The 17,838-nt window shown below is 43.1% G+C and overlaps 1 protein-coding gene across 13 annotated transcripts in view; it reads right to left on the bottom strand.

Annotated features, from left to right (window-relative positions):
- The window catches only part of ADGRB1 (adhesion G protein-coupled receptor B1), a 275,593-nt gene that overhangs the window by 145,529 nt on the left and 112,226 nt on the right, over positions 1-17,838 (bottom strand). For 11 of the 13 annotated variants that reach the window (XM_090138075.1, XM_090138083.1, XM_090138073.1 and 8 more), the window contains exons 3-4: positions 12,483-12,641; positions 4,468-4,575 (exon numbers count right to left, since the gene is read on the bottom strand). The exons of 1 other annotated variant lie outside the window; for it this stretch is intronic. In XM_090138075.1, the coding sequence (XP_089994201.1) occupies positions 4,468-4,575; positions 12,483-12,641 (267 nt within the window). The remainder of the gene's footprint in view (positions 1-4,467; positions 4,576-12,482; positions 12,642-17,838) is intronic. One more of the 13 variants, XM_090138081.1, reaches the window with a different exon arrangement.

Here is a 17,838-nt window from a genome sequence, read left to right as displayed (position 1 = left end):
CCAGTTTCAAGACAAAGCATGAAAGACACACTGGTAGTGAGATGTCACTCTTTGAGATTTTCTCTTGCTTGTAGGGCAGTGAGGGTTACAAAACATATCAGTGAAGTCACTGTCAGTGTAGGAACTGTGGTGGGAGCTACAGGGGTTCTAGACCATTAAACTGTCCTATACCTAGACCATTAAACAGTCAGCTTGACTGACCTAAAGCTATGCTTGTCTTCCTCAAGGTGGTATATTTATTTACCAGTGTCTTAAGAGTTTTCTGTATGCAACTATATTTTATGTGCATTGAATCTGCTCACCGAACTCCAAAAGAAGTGGAGGTAAAAATGAGGCAACCTCCACCTCATCTGTGTTGTTGTAATGATGGCAAGATCTTTCTTTCATAGTATGCGTTCTGTCAACCAGATCAGGAACAAGTGAAAAGGAACTTTGCATTTCCCCTGTAGTTTGTAAATCACCTACCTTCCTTGCTGCCTGTGCAGAGGAGGGACACTGGATATAATTGTGTTCATTAAGCCAAAGTTGCTCAATACTGTTTCATTTTAATTTTGTGTTTTGTTCCACTCTCCTACCCAGCTGGTTCCATTAGGGAAATGTTGTGCACTATTGGTCTTCCACTGAGATCTGTAGGAGTGTGTGTGTGTTTTCAGGCCTTGGGGCTTCAAGAAAGCAACACTCCCATATCCTGCTTCTCAAGTATTAGAACTCCTGGTATAAAGAGATCTGTATTTCCATGGTAATTTGGCTGCCTTTACAATAAAGAACTCAACTGTTTCTGCCAAACAGTCCTGTGACAGTCTGAATTCACCACCAACATGTTACCTTTTGGTGCCATTGTTTCAGCATTTACCAAGCAGAGTGGCCCAAATCCAGATCCCTCTTCAGCTCAACAATTCCCGCTACCTAGCCTGTGAAGATGTTACACAGATACCACGCATTTGCTTTGCTCAGACTGTTCTCATAGTCTGTCTGAGAGACAGAAGAAGCATGAAGAGATGTAGTGTCTTCCTCCATGAATGACTCATGGCTTGCCATCACACCATCTCCCCACTCAGGCCTGGCTGTGCTTTTGCAATCTCCATCTCCAGACAATAGTTACTGTGTCCCTAGATGAATAAATAGCATCTTTGACCCAAATTCCACCTATTCTCCTTCTTTGCCCTTGTATTTTTTGTCCTTTTCACTTCTACTATACAAAAGACTTTATAGAGGCAAAGCTCCTCAATTATCACCTCTCAGATTGCACAGATCCTTGTATTTTAAATCGATAACATAACTTACTTTCCTAGAGCTTTAGGTTTGCTCTGGGTTTATATAAACGTACTGGGACACCATGTCCAGTCAAGTCTCAGTTCTTACAGAAACATAACTGCATTTCAAACTATGTCAAAGTCATGAAAGATTCTCAGAACCAATTAGCATTAGGGCAAGCTCTCTCATTCTCTACCCAAGAGAAGGAGAAATATCGATCATCACCAAAACTATTGTATAATCTTGGGATCATTAAGTTGGAAAAGATCACTAAGATTATCTAGTTCTACCAGTGACCCATTACCACCATGCCCATTAAATCATGTTCCTAAGCGATACATCCACATGTTTCTTTTGAACACCTTTAGGGATGAAGACTCCACCACTTCCCTGTGAAGCCTGTTCCAGTCCTTGACCACTCTTTCTGAAAAGAATTTTTTTCCTAATATCTAATCTAAGCCTTCCCTGGTACAACTTATGGCCATTCTCTCTCATTCTATCACAGTTACTCAGGAAATGAGGTCAACTCCCACCTCTCTACAACCTCCTTTCAGGTAGAGAGAGATAAGGTCTCCCCTGAGCCTCCTCTTCTTCAGATTGAACAATCCCAGTTCCCTCAGCCACTCCTCTTAAGACCTGTGCTCCAGATAAGACTTGTGTTCCATGGATGACAAGCATTCCTACATTCCTGCAGCAACTCTCTTTTAGCTGGAGAGGTCCCAGCAGGTGTCACAGAAGAGGAAAATCTGGGCATTGTTCCATGGAGCTGTAGCACTGAAATCCAGGATCCTTTCCAGCACCTGGCCAACCCTGAGAGTAACTGATCTAGCATTACAGAGAACTCAGCTGGCTGTAGGGTCTCCATCAGTGCCTGCAGCATATCCATGACACTTTCTCCCTCAGCATTAATTGAGCGACACATTGCTGCCATTCCTCCGCCAGCATCTCTTTATTTTTGGCACATCCCATCCATCTGACATCTCGCCACGTGCTGCCTCTGCTTCATTCACATCCTGCCATTGGCAAAAGTCTCCTGGAAGTGATGTGTGGGATGATCTGGGAGGACTCATGCCAGGAACCTGCTGGGATGTCACTTTTGTGCTATGGATGGGAGGGACATGTGGGCACTGCATCACTGCATGACGGCACAACTGTGCCAGAGTCCTTGGGACCTAGATATCAGGGCTGAAAACAGCTGGCAGGAGCAAATATTGATCTTCCCCCTCATCCATGGTCCATGTAACTGGCATCAGCTGTATTTCATATTTCATGTTTTTCCAGGTCTCACATAGATTTCAAATTGCCTATCCCCTTCAAACTGTGTTAACTGCTAGGGAAGACTTGTGCTTTGTATTAGAATCCCCAGCTTCAGAGTCTAATCCCAATCTGGGCTGTAGTTTCTGTCAGGTCTTTACATCTCCTCCATCCTGATCACCTCAAACAACCTGACTACAGCTGATACTCCTGGGAAAGCAGCAGGAGTATGGTGAACTCTTTGCAGGACAGCCTGCAGCTTTCAGGCCTGGTGCCCTCAGCGCAAGAAAGACATGGAGCTGTTGGAGAAATCCATAGAAGTGCTACGAAGATGACCAGAGGGCTGGATTGCCTCTTCTACAAAGCCATGGTGGAGAAGCTGAGCTTGTTCAGCCTGGAGAATAGGCTTCATGAAGACTCTCCATCACAGCCTCGTGGTACTTAAAGGGAGCTGATAATTAGGGGAGAAGCCAACTTTTTACATGGGCAGATAATGATAGGACAAGGGGCAAGGCTTTTAAACTAAAAGAACAAAGATTTACATTAGATGTTAGGAGGAAATTATTTATTCAAAGGATGGTGAGGCACTGGGACAGGTTGCCCAGAGAAGCTGTGGATGCCCCATCCCTGGAGGTATTCAAGGCCAGTCTGGATGGCATTTCAGGCAACATGATCTGGTGAGTGGCAACCCTGCCCAGGGCAGGAAGCTTGCAATCAGATAATCTTTAAGGCACCCCTTCCAACCCAAGCCATTCTATGGTTCTATGATATCCCAGCCCATGCTAAACTCAAGACAACACCACAGCTGAAAGCAGCTTTGCTTCATCAGGTGCTACATCACCTGGGAGTGCCTTGCCTTCACTCTCATTTGTACCATTCACCAGGTAGCAGCAGTAGCAACACCCACCTTTTCTACAACTTTTTGACAGCAGTGAGTGCTGCAGCAGGTAGAGGGAGCAGATTCAGTGCAGGGTAGCAATAAGATTCAGACCATCCTTATAACCTCACCTGCTGCCAGGTCACCTTCAGAGCCTCTGCACCACAGTGCTGCTTTCTGGCACTGCTTGCTGCTGCACACTGAGTTGGATTAGAGCACATCTGATACAAACCAGAATATGACCCCTTCTCACTTATGATCAGTGTCACAGCTCTTGCTCCTCAAACCATCCCTCTGAAACCTTTCTAGAGTACAAACAGTTTGCAAGGCCAATGGGCAATGATTTCTGACCCGCAGCCAGGGTCAGCACACCTTGCATTGCCCAAGAGCCCTGATGCATTGAGCTCCTGCCATGAAAGGCAGCCGTGAAGGGACAGCATAAAACCAGATTGGATCTGGCCTATATCCAGGTCCTGTTCATTCTCCCCTTCCCAGATCACACAGTTTGATGTTATTGTATCTTATTCCTATTTGATGGCAGAAGGTTGGATGTTCCTACTATAGAAATTAACAGATACAAGTCCTTGCACTGCACTAAAGACTTGATAACAGAGGAAAGCAATACTGCTCTCTTCCCATCAAGCCCTGCACATCTCCTTCTACAGTGAATGTGAAGGCATGACATGGACATCAGCAAAGAGGCTGTATTGCAGTAAGGTCAGCTTTGGCTTAATGAACCATGGCTGTTTAGGTAGTTCAGACAAAGCAGTGACTTAGAAGTAGGCAGGGTGATGAGAAGCAGTCTGTGAGAAGCATGGTCTGGTTAGAGATTTTGTCTAACCATTTTTGCCTTCTTTGGTTAACAGAAACAATACAAAACCCATCAGAGCAATGGGATGGGAATGAACTGAGTGCTCAGTGTGTGACTTGCTGAGTAAGCCCACACTATTCTGGGAGGAAAAGGGTTGGTTAAGTGGGTCATTGAAACAGCAAAGCAAGTCATTGCAGGCACTCCAGCTCAGCTGGGAAGTGTAGGGACAGGGCAGCTGGTCCAGAGTCTGTTGTGGTAGGTCAGAGCTTACCTATTTGAGGTGCAGGGTACCCGTAGTGCTGCAGTTCATCAGTGTCCTCTCGCTTTCTGTTATCTGTGGACCTCAGCGATTGGCTTCTGGAATTATAGCGTCCATTGGCTATGGCAAGGTAATGGGTCATGTAAATACACCTTGGTTCACTCTGCAAGATCTTTCACTACAAAGGTTACACGTATAAACAACAGTGACCTGCAATGTTCCGCTGACACGACCACCTGCTTTCCAACCCCAGCACCCTTGGCCACCAGCAGCCCCCAGGGCTATTGCACCAAGCCAGCCTGCAAGACTTGGCCTGGCTGGCAGTTCAACCCCATGTTTTATCGCAATACATGGGATTATGTGGAATATGATCCTTTATGCCTGATCTTTAATTAATTGCAATGAATTGCTAAGGTGTCTGTATTCTTCATCCCACTTGTTTAATCTTTTCAGGTGTACTGACAATGAATCCCGTCAACCCTGACAGTGTTTTGAGATCTATGGTGAAGATTGGCAGTATATTTTGGTGGAATACTCTGCCTTGCAAGTGATATCTACTTAGCAACACAGAGTATCCAGAAAATGCTGCATGGAGCAGGCAGGTGAGGGCAGGTGAAAAGGAAAGGAATGGCTCAAAAGAATGTCTCCTTCTCAGACTCTACCCTAACACAAGCAACAAGGAGAGCTGAAGGTCTGGTATCAACAGAGAGTCTTACAGTCCAACAGAGCTAACATTGGGCATCTTTGCAGCCTATGTGAAGGAGCAAAGCTCCTAATTACAGCGTACAGATATCAGTGAAGGTCTCTGACCGAAGACCATGCTGTTGAAATCAGAAGATAACCAGTACATTCCCTGTACAAACATTTCATTCCCGATGAATAGCAAGCACCCGTTTGCTTTCCAAACCCACAATGCTGCCAGCTTTGCATTTACATCCTTTGTGGTATTCCTAGCTACAGAGGAAACTAAAATTTGACTCGGGTTTTCCTTGGCTGTGGGCATGTGGCAACCCTGATTTACACAAATACATGCCCTCCCTAGTGAACAGACAACCAAGCAAGCAATAGCAACTGAGTCCCACCCACCAGTACTGCCCGCTGTAAATCAGGAGAGCTCAGCTGACTCCAATGGAGTCATACAGAATAATGGAGAGCTGAGTCCAAGTAATTTGTTAGCTGGCAACCAGTTTGTTTCCAAACAGCAGGTACAAAACAGAGGGCCTTTTTCTCCAAGGAGGTAAAAACGGTCAGACACCTTTTCAAGATGTACAAACTGCCAAGAAATGAAATGGTGACAAATATCCTCCTGGAACCCTGGGAAAATTAATGAAGGTTAATGAAGCTTCAGTGTGGTGGCAGGAGTCTTTACTGCCATCCAAAAAGGAAAAGCAGAGTGGGGTAAGGAATGATTCAGAGTTCCTTCCAGGAGCCAGACTTCACATTCAGCAGCTTTGTTCATGGAAAACACCCATTTAGTTAGTGAAGTTATGTCATTCCCCATTACAAGCAACCCAAATCCTCAAAGAAACGTAGGAATAGATCACATCAACTCCTTGAAACCTTCCCAGCACTGACTGGTTGCAGGCTATTGGCTGGAAGGGGCAAGATGGGCCAGTCACTTGCCTACTGTCATCACTGGCATTGATAAAAAGGGCCCAGATCTTACTTGTTTTTATATCCAGAAAGTTATGGGACCTTTGCACAAGAGACTAAGTTTAGAAAAATTCCAACTACCTTTCCAATATCCAGTGACCTGAGTTTGCTTAAATTCCTGTGTTCTCTGTGATATGGGACACATTCCAAATGCTGATCCATTTGCATCACTCCTCTACCCATGTTGACTATACTCACACACCTTAGTATGCTCTGATTTTACTTATTTTCATGAAAGCATCAAAACCAAAAGGACCAACAAAATCTCCATCCGCAGTAAGTCTCAGAGGTTTCCCAGTGACTCATTTTGACTGGGAGGAGAAGGAAGGGATGGACAGTGAAGGGGAGATGGGGAGTCTAGATGGATTTGTCAGCTTCTCAGAGCAAGGGAAGGGACATGACACTGAGTATTTCAGAATTGATCAGTGAGCATAGACAGGGAGACAGAAGATGGGACAGAAGGAAGGAAAGATAAAAGAGCATAATAATAATTAAATGCAACGCTGACACCTTGACCCTTCTCCCACCAGCTCTTTGGTCTCCATGTTATTGACATCTTCTAGTGAGCGATCCTGGTCTCAGAGAGAAGCATGATTTCCAGACAGAAATGACATGCCTGCACTGTTACTGCTAATCCTAATAAAAAATAATTGGGTCCAACAGCTGAACGTGTCATCTTGATGGCTTGCCCCAAGACTCCTCCAACAAAGATTTCATCCAAGCCCATGTCAGAGTCTCTGTTGCAGCAGGAAGGATGCCTTCCTTTCAGAAATGGTGTGACAGAGAAGCAGGTCAAGCCCCATTTAGCACAGAGCATTGCTTAGATTTGACTTGGACAATTACTTCAAGTATAGGCGAAAATCAGTTGTGATTCTGAAGGAAGAAGGGAGATGACAGGTGTCTTGTGCACAAAGCCAAATTGGTGCAATTGACTCTTTGCTGTGGATTTTATGCACCTGAACCTTATGGGGCCATGTAAAGGCAGTAAGGAACTGATCGGATCTCAGCAACTTGCTTCCCACAGCAGGGTCAGAGGAAAGGAGTAATGCTGGGATCAGTCATAGACATGGTTTACATCCAGACTGTATATGGGAATGGCAAACTGTGGAATTATCCAACCCCTTGGAGAAGACTAGAAGTAGAGCTAGAGAAACAGTGGCCTTGGGGCAAACAAGAAAAAATGTAATTGCAAACACTTGCAAGCACTTGAGATTTTGGAACAACATGGATAAAATGTGGACGGAGAGGATGATCCTGAAGTGCTAGTAGCAATGGGAAGAAGAGGCTGGTAATCAACATTGCTGATGAGAACTTGTAATGTGTAATAAGAACTTGAAGTACAGCTGAGGGGTTAAAAAAGGATGCAGAGAACTCATGTCTTTGTGGGCTAAGTCTCTAACATCCAAGTGTGTCTCACCAGAAATACACACTCTTACCTCAATATTCATCCCCCAAATGGGAGAGAGGAAGAAAATAGCAGCATCTTTAAAATTATTCAGGCAAGCTGGGATAGCGGGAATGAAAAGACAGATGACAGCAAAAAGTGAAAAAAATGATTTAAAAAAACCACATTGAAATGGGCTAAAAGTATCTCAGGTACATATAGGACAAGAAGCAATTCCAGTTTGAAATGAATTCTAGCCTGACATGTGGAGAACAGAGATGCTCTCACATGTGGGATATTTCAGCACTGTGACTGCTGCAATTTTTAATGAAATTCAGGGGGAGCAGAGAACAAGACTGAGACCCAGCCTTGCCACTGTCATGTGGAACATCCTATTCTTCACATTCCTGATAGTTAAGCAGCTGAGGGACCAGATCCTGATCTCATTTCTTGCTGGAAACCAGCACTTACGGGTTTGCACTTATGTCATGCTGCACCTTAGGGCAGGATGCAACAGCTCCCCTCCCAGGCTAGGAGAGACATAACTGTTCAATCTGCATATTCACAAATGTCAGATGGTTTTCTGTTGCTTCTGCCAGATAGAATGGCAGGATTTCAGCTGGCTCCTTGTGTGGTTTTCATTCCCCTGGAATCAGCACAAGCCAACGTTAGCTCTGATTGCTCTCGCATTTCTTCAGAGCTGCTGAATTCAAGCACCAGGGATAAGCCCATGGCATCCCTCCTTTGCTTTGAACATCTTCCTGTCTTCTTGTCCAGACTCTTCCCCTCCAGGACCCTTTGTGTTCAAGGTCATCAGCAATCGCAGATTTTGGCACTGAAGCATAGTGTGTTGCCTCTTCCATCCAAGTGGGTGGACTCAGAAGTTCCTTTACAAGCATTTGCTATCATGCTTCAGTTGGCTTTTTCCCTATATAAAGCAGCAGCTCCCGGTCAAATCCAAAAGATTGAGGACATCTCATCTGTCTCAACCAAAGAGAAGTGTTCTCATCAGGTTCTCCGTTTCTAGCACGGAAAAATCAGAGTTACAAAGGGCTGTGACTTTTGTTCTTCAGATTATGTTTCTGGAGCTGAGCAGCTGCCACAGAAAATGGCTCTGCCCAAGACAGGATGCTGTTAATAACATTTCCTTTCCAGTGTGGGATAAGCCCTCATAACAAATTTTCTTTAGTGCTTTACAGCATTGGAGTTTGCCCATAGAGATAATTTACCTGGCTTATATGCCTTTGCACTTGAGTTTTATCCCTGGGGAAATCTAGCCAGATGATGTTCATCAACCAAGAGACTCCTTTACACAAAAGAGCTGAGACTGTGGCCCAGACAAGTGGGAAAATATCAAGCCCACACAGAAGGGTCACCTGTGGAGACATTCAGCTGTGCCTGTGCAGTGATTTCAAACGACACTAGCATCTCCAGCCAGTGCATTCAGACTTCATCCTGGGAACCTCACAGACACACCTAAATTTGACAACCACATTCAGTCGCACGTCATGGAAAGGATGAGAGCTACCATTCCATCACTGCATTCTGGGACCTGCTTGAAGACCCATCTGGGGCAGCTCATGTAGACAGAGGTTGGCAGTAGGGTGATAAAAAAGGTTTGATCCCTCTAGCACATTTGCTATGGCCAGGGAAAGGAAAATAACCAGTGAAATCCTCATAGATCATTTGCAAGCGTTCATCTCAGCTGCTCCAAAGAGTTGAGTGAGAGCACTTGCTCCAGATGCCATTTCAGACTGAGGTCTCCTCTGGCTACTGGTGTTGAAATACACTTGCTAATCAGCCACTAGCTTATGGGCCACTTTGAGAGAAACAAGGAAAGAGAAGCTAAAAAGAGATGGCCTTGCCCTCATTTTGAAGGTGGTGGTAATTCCTGTCTTATTCTGACATAACTTGCTTGGTCAGCAACAGACTTCGCTTTTTAGTTGGTGGTATTACATTCCTTCAGCAATTTTCAGTGACCCACACAGCAATAAAAAAAATATTAAAGCACTTATCCCTGTTTTGCTTTGCTGCTTTATTGGGATTACAGATAGATCTTTGGTCAAGGAAAAGGGCATTTTTTGTTTGTTTGTTTTCTACTAGAGAAGTCAGGTGTCAGCCACTCCGCTATATCTAGAAAGCTAGTCAGGTGTTATTACAAGGTATTAAAATGCTGCACAATTTAAAATGAAGAAGTACTTCTATCCAGTTCTTTTTTGCTTTTTTTTTCTTTTTTTTAAATATATATATATACACATTATTATTCTTTTTTAAAGGACTTAGAATCTAGTTAACTGCAATATGAAATGAACATTTAGGAAGATAACAATTCAACCGGAAGAATGAACACCCTACTCATCTCTAGGAAACGTATGAGCAGAAGTCAGTATGACAACAATGGAACATTTAAAATAGATGGATTTCTAATCTACCTCTAAATCCTTCCAGAAGAGAAGGAAAAGTGCAAATATTTTACATTTTCATGGGCCACCTTTTATTTTTGGATTTCAAGGAATAAAAAGTGCATCTGTCTTGGGAATGGCTCCAAAGGCAACAAGGAATAGATACATGGAGCTAAGTGCATAGCTAGCACAGACATGGAGAGATGGAGGTTTATCTTGAGGTAGGACAAGATGTGCATATGCAAGTGTTCCTGAAAGAATAATTGTTCACATCTTCCTTCAAATGCTTTCCAGTTTATTAGCATGAAAGCATCACAACGGGTCTCAGCAGTTTGCCTGCAAAGAGGCACTTGGGAAAATTAATCAGAATTAATTCATTTTATTTGATTTCAAAGGGGTAAATCAATTTGTGCTGCCTCATGCTGTGGATGCACACTTCTTCTAAACTAGGGCTTTCAACATAGTTTGAGATCCTTTATTCCTAAATAAGCTAAGCTGAACTAACCACGCTTTAATTGGAGCAGGAGTTGACTGGGTGCGTAATGGGAAGGGGACAGGAAGAAAAGTAAAATAATTTATTGAATGATAGCCCCCTGGGCACAATCAGCCTTTTCTGCACTTAGGATCAGCTTTACTGAGTGCTGCGCTTTATAAAAGTGTAAGTAAATAAATAGTGAGTAAATAGTGATTAATCTTTCAGTGCTCTGCCCTACAGAATGAGTGGAGGCGGAAGCTGCCTTCACCCCTTCCTTGCCATAGGAACCACAGGAGATCCAGCATGAAGAAGAGCAAAGGTTGGGGCAGATGAAAGGAAGGCATTATGCGCCCTGTGCAGTGCTAGTATGAATTGTCCTGAAAATTATGTCCAGCCTGGGTTGTCTCAGTTCAAGAGAGATGTGAAGGAATAAAAGGAGTCCTGGGGAAAGATGTGAAGGTGATCAAGGCTGGGAATGGATGTGCTGCAAAGAGTCTGCTGGATCTGGGTCCCTCCCTCATTTATCCAGCATAGGAATGGAATTCTGAAAAAAGTTTTTTTACCTGTTATTTTTTGTGTGCTCTCATGTCTCAATAATGGCCACAGCCACACAGCCTTCTCTACCCACCCACAATGCTATTTCTACCTTCACTCCAAGCTGAAGTAAAAGAAGTGTTTGGACAACATTGGCAGAAATATGGTTTGATTTTTGGGTAGTCCTATGTGGAGCCATCAATTGGACTCAGTGACCTCTGTGGATCCGTTCCAGATCAGGATATTCTATGATTCTTTGTGTCTTCTCATTCAGAGCCATGTCCACCAAGACCAGTGTCGTCCTTCCTCCAGCTTCATTCAGGTGCAACCAGTTCTAGAACTGTACCCTCCACTCAGGTCTACCTTCCAGGTCCTTGGCCATGGGTGGATGCACTCTCACCTTCACTGCTCCAAGTCCCAGCTTCCTTACAATTCCAGAATCATCAGCAAGCACAGGGGACATCAGTTAAATTTCCCTAGTGTGGGTGAACCTCAGAGGAAAATTAGGAGCTGTGAGTCAAGGAGATTAAATTCAATATACTAGAAGGTTTCGTTTTGAAAAATAAAAATAAAAAAATCTAATTGCAACATGATTTAAATTTATGGAAATGCTAAAAAATTCATGAAATCATTTTAGCCCTCATTAGAGGAATATATTTATGTCCCGCTATTTGAACTTCCTCTTTATCAGGAGACATTTCCCTGCCTTTGAAGGCAACTGAACTTTCCCCAGTTATTTGCCTAGTTGGAGGAGTTATTCAAACACTCTCTACTACAAAATTGAAACAAAAAGCAGTGAATATTTATAAGCAGCCATTGGCTAGAATTTTCTGAGCTGAGATACTTCTGATGTTGTTTTTCTTCTCCGTGTTCCTCTCTATTCAGCTAATGCAAAAGAAGCATTGAAAATGAAAGCGCCACAGGTTACCAGCTCAGCTCATCAATGTCAGTGCTGGCAATCTGTCCCTTGCCCTCTGGAGAAGAGGACATGGAAAGAGATAGCGTGATAGGAGGAGTGCAAGGCCTATGTCAAAGATTTGCCTTGGTCAGGCCGTGTGCTTTGCCCAAGTCCATCTAATGGCCATGTCTTAGTGCTATAGGCTTTCATTTTGTAACTGAAACAGACAGCAACAATACACCTGACTGGGAATGTGAACTAAGCCAAAGGGAGATGGAAGAAGCAATATCAGCACCTCTCTTAGCTATACGCATTATTGGCTTAAGAGGTCAACTGTCAAAGAGATGTCCTTAGGGCATATGTTTTGCCATCCGTGCCAGGCTTTGCAGTGAATAACTGGTGTAAGTCTGCTTAAAGATACCTGTAGATTAACCTCTATTCTGTGGGATCTGCAGACGTGTGTTGTAAGACGTGTAAACATGTGTGCATGTGCACATGTGACTGCTAGACAAGCAGGGAAGGCCAGGATCATGCACACCTGGAGTCGCATGCTCCTTTGAGCCATTCACAAGTTTTACCATGCCTCTTGACTACCTTTCTTTAATTATAGCTATGGGATTGAGACCTTTTTGAGAAGAGTGACCCGCTCACACACGTGCAGGGGAACATGCCTCCACTTACTATTGCACGCCTTCCTATTGCACAGACGTCCTTCCTCCAGGACTCCCTCGCAGGCCAGGCCTTCATTGGGAAGGGGCTTACAGGTACGCATGCGGGTCTGCAGGCCTCCCCCGCAGTCCTTGGTGCAGTCACCCCAAGCCGACCACGTGTTCCAACCACCTGGGCAAAATCCAGAAAATCCCTGTCAGCTTCAGTGTCATGGTAGACAAAGCCAGACCTACAGACCCTATGATGCACCTACTTCCAAGGCCTCAAAGCAAGATGGCTTAGGATATGATAGGTAGACCACACAGAGAGACAAAATATGGGAGAGGAAGGAAGAAAGATTTACTTTTCACTGACTTCTCTTCAACTATCCTCTACCTTTAAACAGGGACTTTGGACTTTGCCTTCCTAGATATTCTGCCCCTTTCCTAACTAGTCCAGCTCTTGCTCTTCACTCTCCATTTTGCTGCCTTTAGAACCCTAAACTCAGAAGACAGTTGAGAAAATCATTCATCCATCACATACATCATTAGTGAGGCTGTCTTTCTTCAGTCTCTACCAATTCTCCTATATTGTGTTCCTCTTACAGAGGAGGGTCTTATCAGACCCTTACACTTCAATTTTTTAATGAAAATGAGTTTAATTTTATCATCTAATCCAGCTTTACATAGTGCCTGGGAACATCTTTCCATTTATTTGGGTGGACTTTGAAAAGGTGGACTTTCCTCCTTCTTCTTGCAGTTTTATTCCTCCACCCAAAACAGCCACGCTCAAATTTTTGCTCTGAAGACAAAGTGAGAATAAACATATGCATCCTTCACAGTGTTGAGTGAAGTGGTATAAATATTCAGTAATGAGAATAACATGGGAAAATAGATCAGGAAGGAAACACAGGTGGTAAACCTTCTGACAAGTGGCTCAGACATCCTGGAAGCAGTGGGAAGTATAAGTTGTTATTAGCATACAATAAATATTTGTTCTTCAAGAAGATGGTCTTTCTCTTGAAAGTCACTTTCTCTCTGCTGGTTCCTTTTCTAAACAGTGTGGGGAAATAGGCTTGTCTCTCCTGTTCCCTAATGGTAGATAGATTGTGTTTCTTCTGTAAGAGAGGCCAATGGCATAATGGCAGGTATCCTGATGCCTTAGTTGTGCTGATCAATAGGACATCTGTAACCAGACACATTTAAAAGCTAATAAACTCTTTGCTTGCCCTTTTAAGATATCTTTCTTTCCTTTCCCTTAAAGATTAGGAGTGGGGCTGGAGAATGGAGAGTGCAGCTGCACATAATCTTTAACTGGGTTTTATCTTCTTGGAATGTTTTTTGCAACAAAATGCAAGTGCTCCAGTGTGTTATTTTATTCAGTGTCTGTACACAAAACAAAAACTAGTTATCCAAACTTCTTGCCTGTCATGAAGGAATATTCAAACAGGCGTGCATTTCAGGATGTAATCTGTTATAAAGGCATTTAATCCCTAAAAATAAACAGAAAAACATACTGCCTAGTCTCAATAAAGGAAAGAGGAGTATAGCGCAGACACCTGTCTTTGGCTTGTTCATACTTTGCTTATCAGCAGCAAGGGTTGAACTAGTCAGTATAAGATAAAAAACATCATGATTTCAAAGCTTTAACCAGAATGAGATCTCTTTATGAGGCTAGGTAACTTCCCCTCCTCATTCCTCAGTTTTCATCCCATTTGTGAGTACTAAAAAGAAGCTGGAGTAGAAGTACCAGCGCACTTACTAAATCAGCAGAGGCATTTACAGCCAAGACAAAGGTATTCCCCACTTTATGGTGTAGTCCTTTTTTATCTGCAGGTTGTCCCATGGTCCTGACAAATGAAATACTGCATGTTATTTATCCTGTTTATTGGCTGTCAGATAAACTTTTTGAAATCTTCCTTCTTTTCCTGGGTCTAGTCATTTGTTGCTTCAAGTGATTTGTCTTTTTTAGTGGTGCTGTAAAGAAGCAGTTAAGGGCCTATTACATGAAGTTATACCCATCCCGTTTCGAAGAAGAAAAAGAAGTGCTGTGTCATGAGTAAAACATTCAGCTCCTCTGTTCGCAATGTGAAAGCATCTGGAATGGAAATGGAATGGTGTGGTTGGTTAATGGCAAGTGAATGAGCAACCACAGCTGTGGAATGGCTGAACTGCAGCAACAAAGAAATGAATCATAGAATCATTTAGGCTGCAAAAGGCCACTAAGATCATCCAGTAAGCCATCAAACCATTCCCACCATGCCCACTAAACCAAATCCCTCAGTGCTTCATCTACACATTTCTTGAAAACCTCCAGGGACGATGACTCCACCCCCTCTCTGGGCACCCAGTTCCACTTCATTACCACTCTCCTACCTTACATTTTTCTACAAAAGAACCTTGAGATTGTTTGGAGATTCAAGCAGTGGAGCACAACTGCCTTACACCCTTGACCAGTGAATGGGACATCTCTATCAAGGAAGTTCATCCTCTTCAATTAGCACGCATTTTCAGGAGGGACACACATTGAGAAGTGAGGGAGGAAGGAGAAAAATGCTCTGCTTCCACTGCAGATGCTACAGAGAAGAAGCATGCAGAGTTTTGTCCCTGCAGTAGTTGCCTACATGTTCAGTTTCTCAGTTCATCAAGAATGACTCACAGAGCTGCAACCAAAGGGATGTCCCTTCATGGACTTCCCTTCTCCTAAGACGTATAACATGGTTTTCATACCACTTCCTTGCTCTAGTACTTTTTAAATACCAAGCATGGGTTTGGAGGAGACCTCACCGATGCCAAAAAGCAAGTAAGAGGTGAAACACAATACAGAATCCCAGTGAAGCTAATGGGACATTTTGTAGATAGTCCCCTTTGCCCCTGGAGTCCTGTTTCATCAGCTTTCAATGAACTGCTGCACCCTGCTGATCGATGTGGCTTGAATTGCCATCTGTCCTTAATCCAAAAATAATGAGTCTGCTGCAACTGCTTTATGAAGGATTTTGCTTTTCAAAGGCAATGACTCCTGTGAAGGTCATATACCCAACCAGTTTCTATTTAGCAAAGTTTTGCTCAGCTGCAGTCTTGCAGGCCTGTAGACTTTTCTCATTCTGCACTTCTGTTCTCTTTAGCTGGAGTAAACTGTGGTTTGCATTTCTAGTTCCAGAGTTTCCTACCACAATCAGAAGCCATAACTTCAATCCCATAGCAAGGTCTGGCTTTTATTTTTCATTTACAGGAGCAGAGCTAGCCCCTCATACGAGTTTCATGAAGCCAGCTGTTGCATATGAAGCTGAAGCTCACGAGACTGTTTCGAGTGCTCTGGAGACTGCCATTCAGGGAGGCCTTTAATCCAATTTCTAAAGAGCTTTTTGATCCTTCTCAGTCAGTTCTTATCATGATCACGTACTAAAACAAATTACTTTTCACGCTAGGCTGACCCAATGCATTCTAATTCTCCACAGTTAAATGGAGAAACTTTCAAGATGGTCAGACTCAACTTTTAAGCTCATATTTGATATTTCTTGTTCTGAATCTTAAGTGGAGATGCCAAAATAACAGGTCTTTCCTACTGCAAAATAACAGACTGCTTCACTTAGAAGCCTCATCCAAACACCCTTGATCTTTGGGAAGATTTGCATCCCAATCTAGAGTTTATCTTTGCAGCTGACAGCTGTGATGTGTCTCAGACACCAGTCAGTCAATCATGCCATTTAATTTAACAGCAATGCCTTAAATTAGATGCCAGGGACAACGGAAAAAAACAACAAAACAAACAAACAAAAAGAAAAAAACAACTAAGGAATCAACACAAGCCAATTAATAGAGCACAGGAAAAAGGTCTTTGCTGACACACTACATCTATCTCTGATTTTTTTTTCCTCTTTAATTTAACCTCCACATGACCCCAGCTACAGATACTTTTGATTGGCAGCTCTCTTTTGAACTCCACAGTTCAGGACATCTTATGTCTGAAAAAACATTCTGAGATTACATAAAGCCATCACAGTTCTGCGTGCAACATCTGGAAATATTTTTAGTGGACTTCTCATCACAGTATCCCAAGGCTTGGGAATCATCACCAGTTTGTGGCTGAGTGAAAAAAAAACACTATTTCTTATGAAAACGAAGAGGGAAAGATGTTAAAAGAAGATTAAGAGATTGTTTTATATGTGGAAGTTAGGTGTCTTATCTAAACTTCTTATACAATGGGGAAAGAGATGCTCCATGGGGGTTTATAGCTACCTTTTCTTATATGTCAGGAAGAAAACAAGTCCAGAAGGGACTATTCTGAAGACAGTTTTCTATTATACAAAGCAGAAATCTTTCCCTAGAGAGCCATGCTTTCAATTTGATACTTCTGCACAAGCCAGGAAATAACACTTTCAGGAAGATACCCCTTCTGATGCCTCACGTGATGAGGCCACACAGCAGCACAAGTGAGTTGCTCAAGTGGTTCATTCTTTTCCCTTTCAACAATAAACCCAATATAATATGTCACAGTTTCACAGATTGCGAGCACTAATATCATAATTAACCATCCAGAGTCCCAAAAAAGCAAAATCATTCATTCTAGCTCTTCTCTACAACCTTCCTCTTTCAAATTCTAAGGCTTTGGGAACAATGTAAAAGAACAAACTCCCTTCCATTTAATGATCTAGTGAGGAAAGAAAAAGAACAACTACGAGGGTGAAGGCAGGTGCCCCCCATCCACAGTCTGCACTGTGTCTCATGAACTCTACTAGGTAATAAGTGCCAATTTAATAAACATAAAGAATTATAGAATAGAATTATTAAGTTTGGAAAAGACCACTAGATTATCTAGTCAAAGCACTGACCCATCACCACCATGCCTGCTAAGCAATGTCCCTCGGTGTCAGATCCCCACATTTTTCAAACACAGTGGGACAGTGACTCCACCATTTCCATAGGCAGCCTGTGCTTATGCCTTGCCACTCATTCTGAGAAGAATTTTTTCCTGATGTTATTACCTAATTTCTTATTATGCTATTCCTAATATTACACATTAACTAGTACAGTGAACCACAACAGGCAGAGGCACCCTGGTAATCTACTGGTTGAAATCAGACCACACTGAATGGGAATTGCATGGAATGTAGGTCTCAAGGGGAAGAATTCATTTCTGGTGTGAAACCGACTGAAGTGAGTCATCATTCACTAAGACACTCTTAGGAATGCCATGCAAACCAATTGAGTTCATTGCCTAAAGGACTATAGGATTTGCTCAGAGAGGTGGTGGATGCCCCATCCTTGGAATCCTTGGAATCATTCAAGGTCAGAACTGGATGGGGCTTTGAGCAACCTGATCTAGCTGTAGATGTCTCTGTTCATTGCAGGGGAGTTGGACTAGATGGCCTTAAAGGTCCCTTCCAACT

The sequence above is a fragment of the Phasianus colchicus genome, chromosome 3 (genome assembly GCF_987193195.1).
Source record: "Phasianus colchicus chromosome 3, bPhaCol1.hap1.1, whole genome shotgun sequence".
NCBI lineage: Eukaryota > Metazoa > Chordata > Aves > Galliformes > Phasianidae > Phasianus > Phasianus colchicus.
Note: the sequence above shows the minus strand (reverse complement) of the source record. Positions and strands in the feature narration are given on the sequence as shown.